Below are 18,453 nucleotides of genomic sequence, written 5' to 3' on the forward strand. Positions count from 1 at the left end.
AGACACAATTACTTCCATTTTCAATAAGCTGGAAATATTAAATTTTTTCTATCTTAGGATGAGTTTAAGCAAAGCAGGGAAAAAGTCAGTGAACAGACTCAGCTCAATACAGAAGGGAAAAAAAATCCGCAGTACTTGTCAAGGTCAACGGCAATAACAAGGAAGAAGTGAATGCTGATAAAAACTGTTTGCAGAGCTCTTCATTTTCACACAGACAAATACAAACACACGCTTGTATACAAAGGCACACGAGATGCATTCTTAGTAAGAAAGCTGCAGGGCTGAAAGGCAGCTGCTGATGCAACTGAAAGAGTGGATAGACTGAAAGTAAAGTCTGTTTCAGGCATCTTTCAACTTGAAAAGCTTCTTCCTTCCACCTGCTGTGGAAAATATGTTGCAATGCAGTTGCTGCAAACATTCAGGCTGTATTTTAAAAAAACAAAACAAAAGACTCTTCTCATCTGCCTTGTTAGCTCAAGGATAGGCCGCATTTATTGAAGTAAAAAAATAAAATAAATAAATTGTTGAAGGCGGGGGGGGGGAACTAAATAAAACAAGGTTAGCCACTTTATGAACAAACACTCCGTTCATTTCATGCATTTTTAAAAAGGAAAGGAAATTGGGAGAGGAGATATTCAACCTTTAAAAGGGAGATCTTGTCAATTCTACTCTTAAAGGTCATCATATTGTGAAGGTTTTATGGTGCAGCATGTCGTTTCCGGGGCTTCACGTGGTGCACAAAGAAGCCTAGCATGCCTTTCAAGGTTGTGGATAAATAATTCAACATCTATGAAAAGTAAGATTTGAAAGTGGGGCTACTTTTGTGGGTAAAATCCTCCCAAAAGAGTGAGCATGAATCTGATTCCTCACAAAGAAGTTTAAACTGTCTCCTCTATACAATAGGATTCCTCCTTACGGCACTTTTAAGTCTGAACTTACCCAGAGGTAGTAGGTGAACTGCAGGGCGAAGATGGCGATGCCCTCATTGTCAAAGGAGCCGGCGACGGAGCGAGAGATATAACCGGGGACGATGGCGATGAAGCAGGCTGCCAGCAGCCCGGCACCCTGGTTCCACAGCTCCCGGGTTAGCAGGAAGGTGGAGATGGCGGTCAGGCCGCTGAACACAGGTGCAAGAAAGACGCACACATCACGAATGTGGACGGTGATGTGGAGCATGTTGAGCACGTAGTGGATAAGGCCTGCAGTCGCCATGAGCCCTGGGTACACCTGAGGGAAGGTTTTAAAAAAAAAAAAAAAAAGGCAGAAGAAGAGTTTGTGAGAAACGCAAAGAGGAAATAAAACCAGAACAGAGAAGCCTCAACATCTATAGTAACATAAGTTAAAGGAACACTGTTAAGTCAGACTATTTTTCCCCCTTTACACATTTTTGGCGCCTACCAAAGAGATTTTAGCCAGCGCCAAAGAAAACTACACTTAACCTCCCAACATTTTTTAAACAGAGGTTTAATTTCCTCAAGCAGATTTCTTGAGTAACACACAGATTTCTCTCACAAAGGCTCACTGCCTTTCCTGAAACGACCAGGTATGTGCTGCATTATTCTGATGTTATCCATGTTGACAGAGAGGGAAAAGTAAAGTGCAGAGAGTTGATTAGTTCCATCACTGGAGAGTAGAGAGGTATGGATTGGCTTTTCTGTAAACCTTGGGACAGATGAGAGCAGCACCTGTAGTCGTGATGACCTTACGCAACGACGACAGTCAGAACTGTATCCTAAAAACCCTTAAGAGGATTTACTTAAAAATAAGGTTACAAAAAAAACAAAAAAACAAAAAAAACGCACATTTTGATCAAAAGACTAAAATTAAATCAACATCAGAAGCCAAATTAAAAATGGTTCCAATAGCTTCCAATAGACGGGCGGTGGCATCAGGCTTTTCTCGTCTCCCATTGAACAGATGTTCAAATGTGACCTCTCCCTCCCCGACCCTCAGTGCGAGCCTCTCGCCGTGGGAATACTCGTTGTATTAGTGAAAGCTGCTAATTCTCTTAAGATTAAATGACTTGAGGTGAATCGCAGCTCTAATGTGTTCATTTTCCACATTCTCTCACTAATTAAGCGCTGCATACAAAAATCTACGTCTCCGTCTGCTGTGTGTTCAGACAAATTGTGGGAAAATGGAAGGCGTAACTCGTGAATAATTTTAAGCTGCTTGCGAGAAGATTTAACGTGGGCTCGTACCACATCGAACGCACGTAGACGCCACACGACAGTCGATCTTATAGACCGTGTGCTGTGCGAACCAGCTGTTAAGCGGGTATATGGAGAATTGACGTGTAGGTTATCATCAGGTATTGATCGGAAAATGAAACAGCTTTCAATTAGGAAAACTGTCACTTTTACTGATTTGTAGTGAATGTTCTGTAATATTTACACAGGAGAAAAACAAAAATATAATCATTTGTGTAATCAATAGTCAATTGTCTGGGCAATGATTGTTCTGGAAATGCTGTGTGACTAGCTTTTCAGTCACAAGCGAATAACATTTCAGAGGAAAAACTTAGAAGAGTTAGAGAAGAAAGAGGACAGTTACATGACCCACATCTATTCTGTGGCATGATGTTGATATATAGGGTGAGTACAAGTACCTGGGCATCCATATCAACAACAGGCCAACACAGAGCCTGTGCATAAAAGAGGGAGGAAAGCTCTATTACCTCACCCAATGAGCAGGTTCTATTACCTAAACAAGCTGAGATCCTTAAATATGTGCAGCAAAATGATGGATATTGTCCAGTCAGTCGATTGTGGCAAGTACAGCGTACTTTGCTGTGGTCTGCTGGGGGGAGCAGAGTCTGAGCTGATGACAGCAACAGACTAGATAAACTGATTATGAAGGCTGGCTCTGTGATTGGCCGTAAACCGTACACTTCTGAAGCTGTGTTGGAGAGGAGGTCACTGAACTGACTGTTATCCATCATGGATAGCAGCGACCACACTACTTACTGACCAGGCTTGTCTAACTAATCTAATACTACATCATCTCAACTGCTATAAAGTACAGTACTGTATAAAAGTCTTGAGCTACCCCTTATTTCTTTATATTTTTCTAGGAAAATGGGAAATAGGTCCATTGTAACATGCGCAAACACACATGGAAATAGAGCTTGTACAACTTAATCGAGCTTTAAAGTCGATATCTGATAACTTTATTGTATACAATGAATAACTTTATTCTTCAACGCAGCCCAAACTCTTTGACAGGCTTTCTTGTAATTTATTTAAGTAGTCTTCAGGAATAATTTTCCTTGTTCAATTCAGTCATGATGATGATGTTGTTCAGGCTCTGGGGAGGCCAATCCATGACTGATACTAATCAATTTTGTGTTCGTCTATCCAGGTATGCTTTTTCTGCATTGGCAACGTGCTACTGTATGGTGGATTGAAATCTGATCATACTTTTCTACATTCAGAATTCCATTAACTTTGAAAAAAACCCAACATCACTGGCTGAATGGCAGCTAAAGACCATGGAAGAGCTCCACCGTGTTTTATAGGCAGCTATAAACATTCCTTGTTAGTCCTGACCTTCTCTGTACATACTAATAATTTGGATTCATCACTTCATAAAACCTGTTACCAATCTAGTTCTTGTGTAATTTGGCACACCACAGCCTTTTCTCCCCGCTTTCCTGCCTTAAGAATGACTTACTAACAGCCGACCTTCCACTTAGACCATTTCAGATGAAGCTACGTTGAATGGTAGATTGATCAGTGAAAGGTCCTGCGTCAGGTCTTTGCTGGATTATTTTTTGCCCCATTTCTTAAGGACATGTCTTTCACATACTGTTCATCTGCCATAGAGTTTTTTTGGACTGCCAAACTTTCAACTAACAGCTCTTTGAAAATACTTTTTTTGTGCTGTGATTTTATACTTGTCAAACTGTGATCTCTGGCATTTTGTAGATTCTTTGTATATTTAACTAAAGCGATTCTTTCAAGCCTTCCTCGGTATTTCACTATGGGAAGCAGCCTCTGGCATGACCAACTGTGGGAGTTCCACTACTACAAGCACATCAGACAGACCAATGACTTCAAGGACACGAGGTCCTCTGACACCCTTTATAGCAGCCTTTGTAGAAGGCTGTTAATAACAAACTCCCTAAAGATACAATTTAAAATTGATTCTTTGCCAAGTTGTCAATTATGTGTATGTACAAAACACTGTTTCATCCTTTGAGTAAAGTATCTTTTCAAGCTTCACTGATTCACAGGTCAAAAACAACCCATTCCCCTAAAAATGGTCACTTACAAGGCCCTTCAAAAAGCCCAGAAGTATTGCCTCTGGCTCCTTGGAAACAAAGAAAAGAGTATGGGCTCAAGACTTTTGCACAGCACTACATTTCTCATTTCATTAGGTCAAAACTTCAGCGAGATTTAACAGGAGGTAATGTGGCCATTAACAAGCTCCATTAATGATGAACACGAGTTACTGATGGGCATTTAGGCACCAAACACCAGCGTGCACTGCCACAGAGCCACCACTGTTTATTACATATTACAGGGGCAGCAACGAAAATAAATATTCAGCTCAACTAATATGCTAATTGCAAATAACCAAATTAAATCGAACTAAACTGAATTGGCCTTGAATCACACTGGGCACACTTAAAGGTCTGAACAATTATTTCTGCTATCAATTTGTTGATTATATCATTAATAAATCACAGAATCTCCTTTTCTCTGTTCTCCATTTTGGTCGATTCAAACACTAGAAAACTGGGATGAAAAGGAAAAAGGAATTATTTTTGCTTGCATAAAGAAAAATCGAGGGTCAAGTTTTGCCACACATGGTGTCAACAAGAATGTTGTTATTATTAAAACCATTAAAGATGGGGCCTGAGTGGGTGAGGCTTAATGTCCTTGTCTCATCTGTATGAGAGCAGATCCAATTAGAGCTTTGTGCAGTGCAATGTGGACGTCTGAAATAAGATGCAAAATAAAGGTTATGTTTAACGTGCGAGTAGTCCTTGATGCGTTTCCACTGTAGGCCCACTCCATACGCTACTGCTAATAAACTTAGGTCTTCACGTCTCTAATTAGCCAATGCCTAGAAGTCCAACCTACACCAGCTAATCTACATCTGCGTAAATCAACCACATCTCATCTCATAGCTCTGAGAATTTGACAACAGTCCATTATTACCCATTCTAAACTGTCGTATGGCCCAGGTCCCCTCAAATATGACTAAAGCTGTTCATCATAGTCAAGGATATTTAGCAATGAGGTCTGGCTTGAAAGAAATCTTTGTACATAAATTTAATCAACACTTCTCTAAACTGGCATTCAACAAAGCACAAGGCGGCTTGCTCATTTTGAAAACAGCATCAACTAAAACTGTCAAAAGGCGTTACAGAAACGCACTTGAGTCATTGTCATTACGGCAACAAAGAGCGGTTTATTGGATTGACAGCCTGCTGTTGTTCTGGACTGTCACATTAGAGAAGCCTTCCTTCCTTATCTGTGGCACAGGAGAAAGAGCAACTGGCAGTCATCCTCTGGGGAGTGGAGGCTGGGTGGGAGTGAAAAGGGGGAAATAAAAAGGGAGAGGGCAGCTGGACTGGCGTGAGCATAAAGGCACTCAACTGTCACATTAACTGACATCGGCTCATCTTTCTTCCGAACGGCCTGACCCGTCTCAGTGCTTAGAGACTTAATGCTACCATACACAATTAATGCAGACTGTCAGGATCATCTGTCTAATTTTGAATAAAGGGCGGTGGAGGGGAGTGTAAGGATGAGACTGGAAGCATAGTAGATGTGTGAAAGGCAGAGGCAGGCAGAAGAAAAGATATGATGAAAGATAACGAGCCAGTGAGGCTCATGAGAAGAGGAGGAGACTGTGAGCTGTATATACTGAAAGGTGAGCCCAGGTAGGTCGAACGGAGCAAATGTAACATTAGCAAAGGTGTTTTCGTGAAGCCTACCTGGCGTCAGAGGTCACAGCAAGCAGAATAATTGTTAAAACGTCAAACCCAGACTGGCTGTTTAAAATGACGGCAGAGTGTAACTTAGTAATTCACAAAATTCTGAATTACATTCTCCGCTCCCAAGTTTCCTAAACAACAGCCATTGATTGCATTTACGGGCTCGCTGCACCAGTCTGAGATGAACCCAGCACTTGTCCACACCCCTGCATGTTTTAAAAGCATAGGCTTGATGCAAATAAGAGCTCTCACACATTCGTTTTATGATTTCAAAAGCAGTGTGGGAGTAAAAGTAAATGCCCTCCTTCCCTGAAGCCTGTCTGTGTTCATAAAATTATCTCGCTCAGTCATGCAAACAAGTGGGATTTTCACCATAAACCTACACACCAAATAAGCGAGCGCCTCTGTTACTCCAGCAACTGCCATCGCTGTGCCCTTGAGCAAGGCACTGTTTGCAGCCGACTTTTAGTGTTGAACAGTCGCTCTCTATATATAAATGTTGACAAATCCCACCTCCGCTTCCAACTGTGAAGCTGCTGTTTGACACTGCAATCTTCTTTTGACTGCTCCCTTTAGGGGTCGCCACAGCAGATTATTTGCCTCCCTCTCCCCCTCTCTCCAGCATGTACTGTCACACCAAACCTCCTCCCCTACATCTGCGGTCTTCCTCTCGTCTTTCTCCCTGGTAGCTCCATATTCAACACCCTTTGTACAATTCCCCACTAGCCCTCCAGTGTGCATGTCTGCGAACCTCTTAACCTTCTCATTTCCAGTCCTGTTTCTCTTAGTGCCACTCTGGCACCTCCAGCTCTACTTCCCATCTTTTGTCAGTGCCACTGTCTCCAAATCATACACCATACGTGCTCCCACTTTCATCTTGTTTACCTTTCCTTTAGCCACTATTCTTCTCTTACAACTCCAAAACACTCCTGACACAGGTCTCTACCCACCACTCCACTTGTGCACGGTCCACTCCCCGGGGTATATAAACTCATCTACGTCACTTCCTCTACTCCTTGCATCATCACCTTCCTGTCTTACTCTACTTTACAGACATGTATTTTGTCTTCCACCTACCGACTTCCTTTCTATGTCTCTCCAGAGCATACCTCCACCTCTTCAGACTCTTTCACCTGCTCCCCACTCTCCCTACAGATACCAATGTCATCTGCAAACATCACAGACCACAGAGACTCCTGCCTGACCTCATCTGTCTATCACCACTGCAAGCAAGCAACAGCTCAGAGTCGATCCCTGATGTAATCTCAGCCCTTAATGAACCCATTTGTCTCTCTAAGCAATAAAATAATAATCAAGAATAATTTGTTATTTTTCAGTTATTTTAATGCAATCTCAAATGTGCTTAAATTTGCATTTCCTTAGCTTTCAGATTGCTCTCTCTTATTCAGACACTTTGGAGAAAAGGTCATAATCATGCTTGTTATGCTGTTTGCATTCCTGCAAAGTCTGATCCAGTTAGTTTTTTCATTTTCCTTCATCTATTTTTTTGTAATAAAAAAAAAAATAGGTCAAATATTTCTAGTTGCTAAAGGGCCATAGTTCTATCAGATGCATCAATTCCTACGCATCAACTCCTAGACTCTGCACATTTACATGTGATACGGAGACATTTGCATTTAGTGTGGCCAATTAAATGACCCACCCATCTGCTAAAGAAATGGATGTGTCTTATAAGGGGAAATGTCACCTGCCATCTGCCACTAAACGTTTTCCAAAAGTCCACTGTGGGTTACAGTGGACTGTTTTGTGTAGACCGAGCATGTAAATCTCAAAGGGAGCCACAGTGATGCCCTGGGATATCTGGGCATTTTAACAAACAGGGGATTAGTATGCATCTGGTAAGCTAGTGAGTATTTACATCAGCAAGACCATGCATAAGAGACTGACTTAAAACAAAACACAATGCTAATGTTCATGGTGAGGAAGCAACGTGTCATTTATGTAGTGCAACAGTGTGGCTCACTGACAGTGACACAGTTTGGGGGCAAATGAAGCGCTATGGCACAGAGAAATATGCTATATCAAGCCTTGGCTTACACACAGATCTTGCTGGAAGGATGAATTCATTATCCATTTCTGCATTTTCAAGGGATTTGTTGACAATGATTAAAAAAAGAAATACAATATCTCCACTTTTTGCGATGCCACAGCCATTCCGCTGCAGTGCATGTTTTACTCTTTAACATTTTTCTTCCAGTCAGATTAATTAATTTGGTTGCCAAAGCACCTTGTGAAGCTGCATATTAGTTCCAGCATGCTTTATGTGAATTCATTCCAGTGGTATAAGTATCATCCCTGGGGATCCAGAATCAGGCATTTTAAAAATGTCAAATAAAAGAAGAAGAAAAAGGTATGAAGTAAAAATCATCTACAGACGATGCTCAAAATAATAACGCCGCAAGTACTACATGACCTCTGTAATTGCAGACAGTGCAACACATACCTTAGGCCCCAGCACAATCGCTCCACAAATTATACTTGCTGAAATGGCTGCAGTGACTCTTCATAACCACTCAGCACAACACTTCCAAGAAAAGTTCAGAAACACAGGCAGGATTTTGTATCAGCTTGAGCCTGTGTGTTTTAGTTAGGCTAGATTTGTCATACTTATGTCCTACATAATACAACGGTTAGAAATCAAACTGACCTTAATTCTATTCTTATGATTTAAATGTTAGGGTTTTGTTTGTTTGTTTAATGGGGGAACATCGACATTTGGAACAAGCCTAATATTAATAAAACAAATGACAAATAGAAGTATACCAGAAATGAAGTTATAAAGCACTCATGAAATGCACCATCTGTCTGCCAACTTCTAATCTCCAGCTGTGATACTGCTCAAGCCCATGTATGTTCTCCCTTTGCAAATTGCTTTAGTCTGCTGAGAACATTAAAATATTTAAAGTAATGTCCAACTGGAAAATGAAATGAATCTTCAGTGAAACTACATTGAGCAGAAAGGAGACTGCAGCGTGTGAATTACTCTACGATCATTTCCCGTTTTGACTCATACGCCATCAATATATTCCAAATGTGCAGAAGAAGAACCTCAGCTCTGTGTGCACTGATATTTATGCTGAAGATAATGCAATGTACAGTCCGGGAATCTTGTTAATGTCATGATTAGACGAGTAATCTGAACTGGAAGGCGTACAGTCTTAAATTAATTTTCATGAGTTTCAGCTTCCACCCTCTGGGTACACGGCTTAGCCCAAGCGTCCATGTACTGAAACAGAAGCAGAGCATCCATTATTACAGGCTAGGCTTGTCATGTGCAATTACCAGAATCTGATGGTAATTACTTATGACAGATGAATCCTGATGGATAGGTTTGGGATGTATAATTCCTTGGATTGCTTGTGCAGGAGTGAAAACTATATTCAAATATCAGTATGTAGAATGTCTTCCAGCTCCAGCCCTGGACGTTGTTTGGTACTACAATAACAGAAATGTGAATAAATGCACAGCATTAACATGCCTCGTTGTATCGGCTATGTGCAGGAACTCCCTAATCAGAGGGAAAGAGACAGGAGTCGCACTACAGGCTCCAAGGGTCAGGCTCTAGCTCAGCGTTTTACCTGAACTAGTAATCGAGGTAAGAATTCATTTCCACATTTATCTGGCACTGAGTACCTAGATTCTGTAGTCCTGATGCACCATTAGCTAGAGCAATTATAGCTCAGAGTATAACCCTAGTATGTCCATGAAGCTTGGTTGAGAGAACAAACAGCAGGTGGGGACGTTAAGGAGGAAAGGGAGATGGAAAGGCCAAAGGTATTTAACTCACATAGACGTCACTGTTCACAGGATAGAGGGGTGAGAAGATGAGGCTGGGAGATGAGGGAATCGGGGAAATGGGAGACACATTTTGTAGAATCATCATGTCCCATTTTTCACCGAAAAAGTTCAATATTTTATCGTAATCATGTTGCTGGTCAGTGGGGAGGGCACGGCAGCTGAGGGGAATCAGTCAAGTTAACGGTTAACTGTTGTTCCTGGATTGTGACTTAAATCCATGCTCTTTGATGGAGGCTTATGGGGCTCTATGGCATCCTTGATCTGCCAAGCCTGACTTTAGTACCCTCGAAATACTTCTCCACACTGCATGTAGGCAGGCCTTCTTTGTTCTTGTATGTAGTAAGCTTGTGTTTGTTTTTATCCCTGTATTGAACCTTGTGTGCCGACAGGATCAAATGGGCATCTCGATGTGCTGGTCGACCTATGTGTGAGCCTCTGTGTGTTCTGCCACCAAACCAGGTCAGGGTCATGCAATGCAAATATATCTCAGTCTTTTTAAAAATCAGGACATTGCGGCATCAAGCGTACTATTTCCAGGCTATGTACGATGCAGAATTCCTCTAGCTTATGTCCCGTTGCCCTGAGATTTTTTGCAAGGCAGACTCTAAACACTAAAAGCTTTCTTCAACCTTATCCTTAATATTAGAAGACTCATTAAAGTAGTGTAAATCTATTCTTTCAGGACCAATTTGACTCTCAGTATCAGGCTCATCTTACTCTCCTTCATGAATACATCTTCACTGTGTCACACATGGGCCAGAAAGTTGCTCCCAAGTTGAAAGGGAGCAATCTAATATAGTGCCATGGCCTCAGCGTTAGTTGCTGACACTTATCTCAACCCCTTTTAGTCTGATGCAGAGCGAGCTCGTTCACACTTGAGGTCACTGTCTGATTAAACAAACTGCAAGACACATTCAGCAAAATGTAGTGCCTCAATGCTCAAGTGACCAAACTGGAAACTACAGGCTGAATTTAAATCAGCCATTAAAATAAAAGAGATGCGGAGACAAGGCAACACTTTGGTGGAAACACAAAGAGGATGAAACACTTGTCTGAGCTGATTTAGTAAAACAACAGAAAATTGAGGGGGAAAAGGCAACTATTTAGAAAGGTTATCCTTGGGGTCAATTTCAAGCACAGCAAATGTTCGGCCTTCAGAAATGTAAACGCTTGCCTCTGTGTTTTACATCAAACACCTAAAGCAATATGCAGATGATTGACCTTCAGCTGGGAAAAGTCGTGGTTGGAAATAATGATCGCTTTTTAGTCTTTTCTGATACACACTCTCACTGGGGTAGAGCTGTACAACTACTTCATAGACACATATGTAATCAACCAGTCACGTGATAGCAACTCAGTGCATTTATGCATGTAGACATGACCAATAAGGCCTGCTGAAGTTCAAATCGAGCATCAGAATGAGGGAAGAAAGGCGATGTAAGTAATGCTGGATTGGATACGGTCGTAGGTGTCAGCCAGGTTGGGTCGAGTGTTTCAGAAAGGGCTGATCTATTGAGATTTTCCCCACACAACCAATCTGTGGTTAACAGAATGGCCCAAAAAGGTAAAGTATCCAGAGTATTATGATTCTGATGTAGGCTGAGGGCACCATGGTTTTTCTAAAGAGTGTAAACACTGACTGTTCCCCATACACATACACAGAGGTCATTATCCAAGTCAGTGTTGCTCAGGTTCTCTCTATTATTATTTTTTTAATCACAAAACATATTTTCTTAAAATTTTGTGAGCCTGTGGTACTCCTGTGTGGAGTTTCCCCACAGCCATACTTTTTAGGTTAAATTATGATTCAAAATTGACTGTAGGTGAGGATGTGAGACTGTGTGGGGGGGCTGTTGACAGATCCAGTGTGTACCCAAGATGTGTATGCAAGATGGGATAGGCTCCATCAGCTTTGTAGCTCCAAAGCTGAATAGGCCATTTAGAAATCGGATCAGTAGAGATACTTGTGGCTCTTATGGGCACCTTATTAACAAGATTTAAATCTCTAGTTCTCTAAACTGGAAATGGAAAACTGATGAACAAATATGTAACAAATGGAGCTGCATTTTGAGGATAAACTTACTGTGCCACCCACGATCCTCCCCAAGGGGTACCACGCCCTTTCATCGAACCAATTGAGGAACTCATAGAAGCCATTGGTGGTGAGATGGTGTGTTGATCTGTAGTTGAACCTGTAGAGATGCAGAAAAATAATAGGGATTACTTCGTGTAAGGCAAAGAAACAACCACACAGATAGAATAAAGATCTATTTTCATTTGTAGGCCAATTTTGAGAAGGGGAACAACAAAGACTCATCTCTAGGAACGAATAGATTATTTACAGATTTTCTGAAGGCGGTACGAATGGATAAGCTGCTGAGTTTTTCTTTTTTGAAACATGGAAGATGAAGCTTCCATTCACAACGTGAGCCTTTGTGCTATCGCCAACAGCTCAGGTCAGTCGCTGATTTAAAAAAGGAAAAAGGTTGCGATGAAGGGCTTTCATACATACGGTGGCATTTTCAGAACAAAAGCCTGCTTATTGTACAAATAGTTCCAATTTCAACCACTAGGCTGAGCTGACAAAGACGTAAAATAGGTCTGGTATTAGAACAGAGAAATAATGACCAAAGGGGGGGAAACTAAGAATAAATATAAGGAATATCACTCCAAACAGGCTTCGATTCACACTGTAGCCGTGGTAAGCCGAGGGGGTTGGAACGGCGTCAAGCAGCAGAACCAAAGAGCTGACAGTGCTGAGAAGAAAGCTGCCAAAGAGAACGAAGCAAGTGTTCAGTAAATTTTCAGAGGCAGCTTCTTTTGCCACCGAGCTCATTAATGTAGGCCGAGTATGTTCAAAGGCTCATGTAACATAATTCATCTATAGAGATCCTATAGCAAACCTCAGCAGCTCACTAAAGGACTATTATTAGACAAATGTATATCACAGAGGACACAGCAGCCTCATCTGTGTGACTAATAAGCTCTGGAGCAATTCTTTGATTCATATTGCATCAAGTCTAACAATATGACAAGCCAACAAACACAAAGGCTATAGTAACAAGACTGAAATGAGACTAAACAATACAAAGCCTTGGTTGGGACAGTTTTGCTTTAAAACCAGATTTTCTGTGTTTATTTTCAGTCAAATATGCACATGTGGCCGTTGCTGCACCAATAGCAGGCTCAGGGGTTTCAACAAGCTGATGCTGTAAATTTGCATTTATGTGCATCTTAAAGCAGCATATACATGCCAAAGTTTAGAGGCTATAAAGAGGCTCCTGCTGCATGCGTTTTTTTTTTCTTTTTTAAACACAAATCAAAAGAGTATAAGTAGAAGGCAAGCTTGGCATTTTAACAATGCAAAACAGTGAGACGTTTATCTGCATCTAAATCTGCTACAAATAACAATAATAGGCCATAATACCGACTCAACAGTGCAATCACTTCCTTATTACTGGCACTCGTTAATGAGAAAACAGGGATTAAAAGTCACTTAAAAAGACTTAAATACTGAACTTGTATCTGATATAAATTTGCAAACAGTGTATACTCCAACTGTAAAAAGAGAAACATGCAAGCTGCTGGAAGAGGCAATTATAATCAAATTCATCTGACCTTAAAGTAGTGTCAACAGAAACAGTGAAACACAACAAGCACACGCACAACAAGCACACACACAAAAAGCACAGGTGTCTCGGGCGCAACGACAGCTGCGAAGCCAATCAACTACATTTTCTTCCTTCAGCATACCCCACTCTTCAAGTGCGAACAGGCACAAACCCTTAAACACTGGTCTTTTCAAAGACGGCTGTAATTTTAGCTAGAAAGTTCTCGTGTTGTCTTGTGTTATGAATGGAGCGCACCTCTTTCCTCCCTAGAAGCACAGGCTCACTCGCCATTTTGTTCCTCTGTAACTGAAATGACTGAAAGAGCGCCTCTGCACAACAAGATCAATCCAGACGAAAATAGGAGTCGTAACAAGGTTTCCGTAGGTAAACCTGTGGAAGGATAATGGTTTCCTGCAGCAGTCTTTGTCTCCACTAAGGCTCTGTCACCCAGTCCACATCCTACAGAGCGGCTGAGGTGTCAGGTGGTTACTGGCTTCAGCTCTCCATCAAGCTCCCCATCTGCTGCCAGCCGTGCCTCTCTTCACCCCAATATGCCTCTGTGGACGTTCCACGTTGGAGGTTGCAGGCTGGCAGGGACCGACAGTTGTCTTTGGAAGGGGTCCTCATGGTCAAAAACATCTCCTAGTCTGGGTCCAACTCTCTACCAGGCGACCCTGTGTCCCTCATAGTGTCCACCCCTTTCATTTGAACTCATAAAGGTCAAGTAAATCCTCTGCTTAAAAACAAACAGAAAAACGACAAAAAACACCTATGTGTTTAATAAATGCATATTTGTTGATAAACAATCAATAGTTTAATTACTGACCAAATTTATCGTCAGCATGTTTTCAGTCACAATCGAACAGGCTGGCTAGGGATGTCATTAAATCAATAAGCGTGCTTCCAAAGTTAATCACATAAACTGCGTTTCCATGTATTCAGGTGAGACAGATTAAGAGATGACAAGTAAAAACCTGCAAAGTCGTGGAGCGTGAGACGCTCACGATCAATGCAATAAGTTTAAAACTGCTGCACGGTCACGAGATGCTTGGTTTGCTCTCATCTTCTCTATTCCCATCCCTCAGTTAGTTTTGAGAAGACGTCTTTGTATGCAGCACGCTTTCATTGATGGAGAAGTTGCAACATGATGATGGGATGCTGTGGGATACAGGTGATACTGAAAAAAAGTCAACAGATCCCAGGATTTTTATTTTTGTGTTTCATTCTCTATGACAACAGTTACTAACCATATTGATAAGTCAAGACGAACAGAATGATCATAAATTAGAAGAGCAATATTCTCTATGCGACGGATGAAACAACAGGCAAACACTCACAGGCATTGTGCCTCTTAAAGTGATCTTGAAAAGCTATAAAGAAGCTGACATGAGTGTTTATCCTTGGGGCTCCTCAGGCAATCACATTACTCAACAACCTGAGGCCCGAGAGTCTGAATCTGGGCAGAGAACAGACTGGGACAAACAAACCATCCAGCTGGAACACAGGAGTCACACAGGAAAGGAGAAAAAAAGAGCTACTGCTTTACAGTTTTTCCTGCTACAAAACCCCCCATACAAGATTAGGTCCTGTCAATTAAAGTCTAGCAATTGTTTCATATGTTTAATGTCCAGTTCTTTCAATACAAATATTTCATTGCATGCTGAGGCGTGGAAAGAAGCTCAATGTTACGAAGTAAAAAAGGGAAAAAAATAACTACAGAAGCAGCCAGGTGTGCGAGTTTGACCACAGAGAGACTGAATGTAGGTGCTGTGAAACTGGCCAGCCAATCCGGCCTCATTGTTCTGCAGCTGTCAAAGCAGCGAGGCGGAAACACGGCAAATTCAAAGAAAGCCTTTAAAAAGACAACTTTGCGCACTGCCACACCATATCCACACAACCCATTTTCCAAAGATCTCATGCACAGCTGAAGGGAGCGCTCTACCTCTGCCCTTGTCACTTTGACGGGGCGGATAATGTAGCTCTGCCAGGCACATTAGCAATTTAATGCATAGCTGCCAATATGGTTTTCAGGCCCACAAAGCACACGAATGACTAGTGATTGTACTGCAGCACCTCTGAAAACCAGCAAGTACGCTTCAAGGAAAGCAGCACACCTCTAATAACACCATTTAAAGAACATAAATTTAAAAAAATCCTGGATTCATATCTGCAGAACAACTCTTATATAAACTCCGCAGATAATATCTGAAAGCAAAAATAAAAATAGAAGTGGGATATTTATGCACTTGATATCACAGGGGGACTCCTGCAAGCACCGTCATTTATTTTAATCAAGGTCCGTTTCACTGATTACCAGTTTCCTGTTGAGGCTGTGCCATCAGCAGCAGCATGACTAAGTGGGCTCCCTTCCTGTTTATAAACTAGTAATGCCTCATTCAGCATCAACTGCATAATCAGATGCATCATTGGCTTTTCCCCACTCGTCCATATTCTGGTGAGTGTCTGAATGGTCGTTGGTTCTAATCGCCACCTTGACTAATTAACAACCTCTGTGAACAACGTGTAAATGATGAAACTGTTTATGGACCAAGAAGGCAAACAAGTGCAAACAAAATAAGCTTCACACAGTGAGGTATCCGGCAGTCGAGCATTGTTGACCATCGTCAGGGTGACCCTGTTATTGTCGTTTTGTAAGGCCACGTCTCTTAAAGCAGAAATTAGAGTTCTGTGCCGAGTCCCTGTCACAGGGTACGGTGTTGCTGTTTGCATTGTGAGCTGATGTCTCTGTGCTGCTCTGCAACCTCAAGTGAAACTGGACTGTTATTTTTACTGAAATGCAGAACAGAGAGAAGACTCGAGGACAGACTGTAAATCTATACACGGACTGACAGAGCTATAAGAATGAGAAAAACATCTACACCAGCGTAATGAACCTGATACAATTACATCCCATTGCATTTTGTTTCACAGTGATATTATCCTTGTGCTAATCAACTTACTGGGTTTGCACTGCATATTGCTACCCTACACATCTTTGAGTTCTGCATCAGGCTACGGCATAGAGTACAGAGATACATTGCCACAAACATTGCTTTCTATTTAAAATATACATGTATATATATTACATAGAAAACTTTAGTGCATGCCACCAATATGATTTTAAAAAGTAGGTACACGGGGAACTAAAGACAGCTAGTGGAAATCTCACAGCTAATAAGGTTAATTAGCAACATGATTATAATGATTATTATAAAAAGAACATCCCGGAGAGGCAGAAGATTGTTACGCCACTAACATTCAAGCATAAAAAGGCACCTAACTATGGATGAGCTGCTCTACACATAACAGACAAAGCAAAGAAACAATTTTAAATCCTCTTTTTGCTCTTTGTAACTAGCAGCAAAAGAAAGGAATAAAAATAGGCCAGTTTCTTAAACTGAATTTACAGGTTGACAGACATAAAAATAGTATTTTTCCACCAACAAGGTAATTCTCAAAGACACATTAGCAAAAAAACCCTTCAGTTCTCCTCAGGGGAGGAAAACAGCCATCAGTAAAGCACAGTGGAGGCTCTGTGGTGGTTTATTACTGCATTTTAGCCAGTGGTGTTGGAATCTTGCCAAAATCTATAGACTTATGAAGACAGAAAAAAATACCAATAATTATATGGAAAATATTTCACTGGCAATGGCCTCATTTTTCAGCATGACAATAGCTCCAAACACACAACTAATGTAGTAAAAGCATATTTGGATAGAAAAAACAGCAAAAAACAGCAAAAAAAAACAAAAAAAACAACAATACTCATGGACTGGCCTCCCCAGACCGAACCCAACATTATTAAAGCAGTGTGAGATCATCTTGAGGCGCCAACACCCCAAATATTAACTTGCCAGTTTGCATGTGTTCCAATAAATTGCTGCACCTATTTCCCATTTTTCTAGCAAATATGAAGAAATGATGGGTGGCTCAAGACCTCTGCAGAGTACTGTGGAATGAGAATAAAAATTTCTCATCATTCAAATGTCTAGAATCTAAAGATTTTAATCAGGAACACAACTAAAACCAAGGAGTGAATAGCTGTTCACTGGCTCAGCTAATGTCCATTTGAAAACTCTCCCTGGGCTAACAATTTCTATACTTATGCAATATGTACCTTTGTGATACATGTGACTACCTGATCAGGGTCAAAAACCTGAGTTATCAAAATGATCATATTTTTTGCCATTTAATTATACTTTGACTAAGGGCACGTTTTCTTAGGCAACAGTGCATTCGCCTCTTTTAGCAACCTTAGACGGGCCATTTGAAGAACAGGATTACAGCTATCAACAGCCCACAAAAACTTGCCTTCCAATATCCCCAAAATAGGATTTTCTGGTTGGATTACCACAGAATTGGATAACAGTGAGTTTTCAGTCACACTGCACACTTTGTCCAACTGTCCCAAAAACTAATGACTCAGTACTGGTGGGAAAGGTCACACTAACTGGCTGACTGGATCGTTGCCAAAGCTTTAATGGTGTCTACTGGTCCTGCCATCACCTGACAAGATGAAGCATCCTGGCCACTAGTGATATCTCTTCATTGTTCAAACTCTTAGACCCAGCAGTGGATAGAACTATCCACCCAAAACACAAGTGAACTCTGTGCCAATATTGGAACAGCAAAGCTGCATAAGTCTACAAACATCCAGAGAGTGTGATGAATGATTTAGCCTACTGTAAAGAGTGCGTGCAAGCAGAAGGAAAACAGCTAATGTCAAGTCTACTAACTCCTTATACTTTATATCTGTTAACAGTAAGAGTGGGCTAACAATACACATGAGCCACCTTTAATAGCCAGTGATATAAGAACACAAAATTACACAATGCTTAAACATGCAGTGGCTCAACTTAAATCGACTGGTATTTACTTCAATACTCTAATTGAGCCTTCAGCAGCATTTAACTAAACCACACATTCACCACAAGTGTTTTTTCTGTGCTCAAGCACTTTTTAATCCAACATTCACATTCAACATTTGGCGTGTGAATGTCACATATGAATTGATTACATTTTGAAGTTTTATTGTTACACTGTATTCTATCAGTCACAAACAAGCCCACACTTTTT

At 41.1% G+C, this 18,453-nt stretch overlaps 1 protein-coding gene across 1 annotated transcript in view; it reads right to left on the minus strand.

Moving 5' to 3' along the window:
* LOC113014370 (dolichyl-diphosphooligosaccharide--protein glycosyltransferase subunit STT3B) overlaps positions 1-18,453 on the minus strand; it is a 104,401-nt gene that overhangs the window by 48,072 nt on the left and 37,876 nt on the right. The window contains exons 2-3 of the mRNA XM_026155846.2: positions 11,850-11,958; positions 940-1,227 (exon numbers count right to left, since the gene is read on the minus strand). Coding sequence (XP_026011631.1) covers positions 940-1,227; positions 11,850-11,958 — 397 coding nt within the window. The remainder of the gene's footprint in view (positions 1-939; positions 1,228-11,849; positions 11,959-18,453) is intronic.

Source organism: Astatotilapia calliptera, chromosome 22, assembly GCF_964374335.1.
Source record: "Astatotilapia calliptera chromosome 22, fAstCal68.1, whole genome shotgun sequence".
Lineage (NCBI taxonomy): Eukaryota > Metazoa > Chordata > Actinopteri > Cichliformes > Cichlidae > Astatotilapia > Astatotilapia calliptera.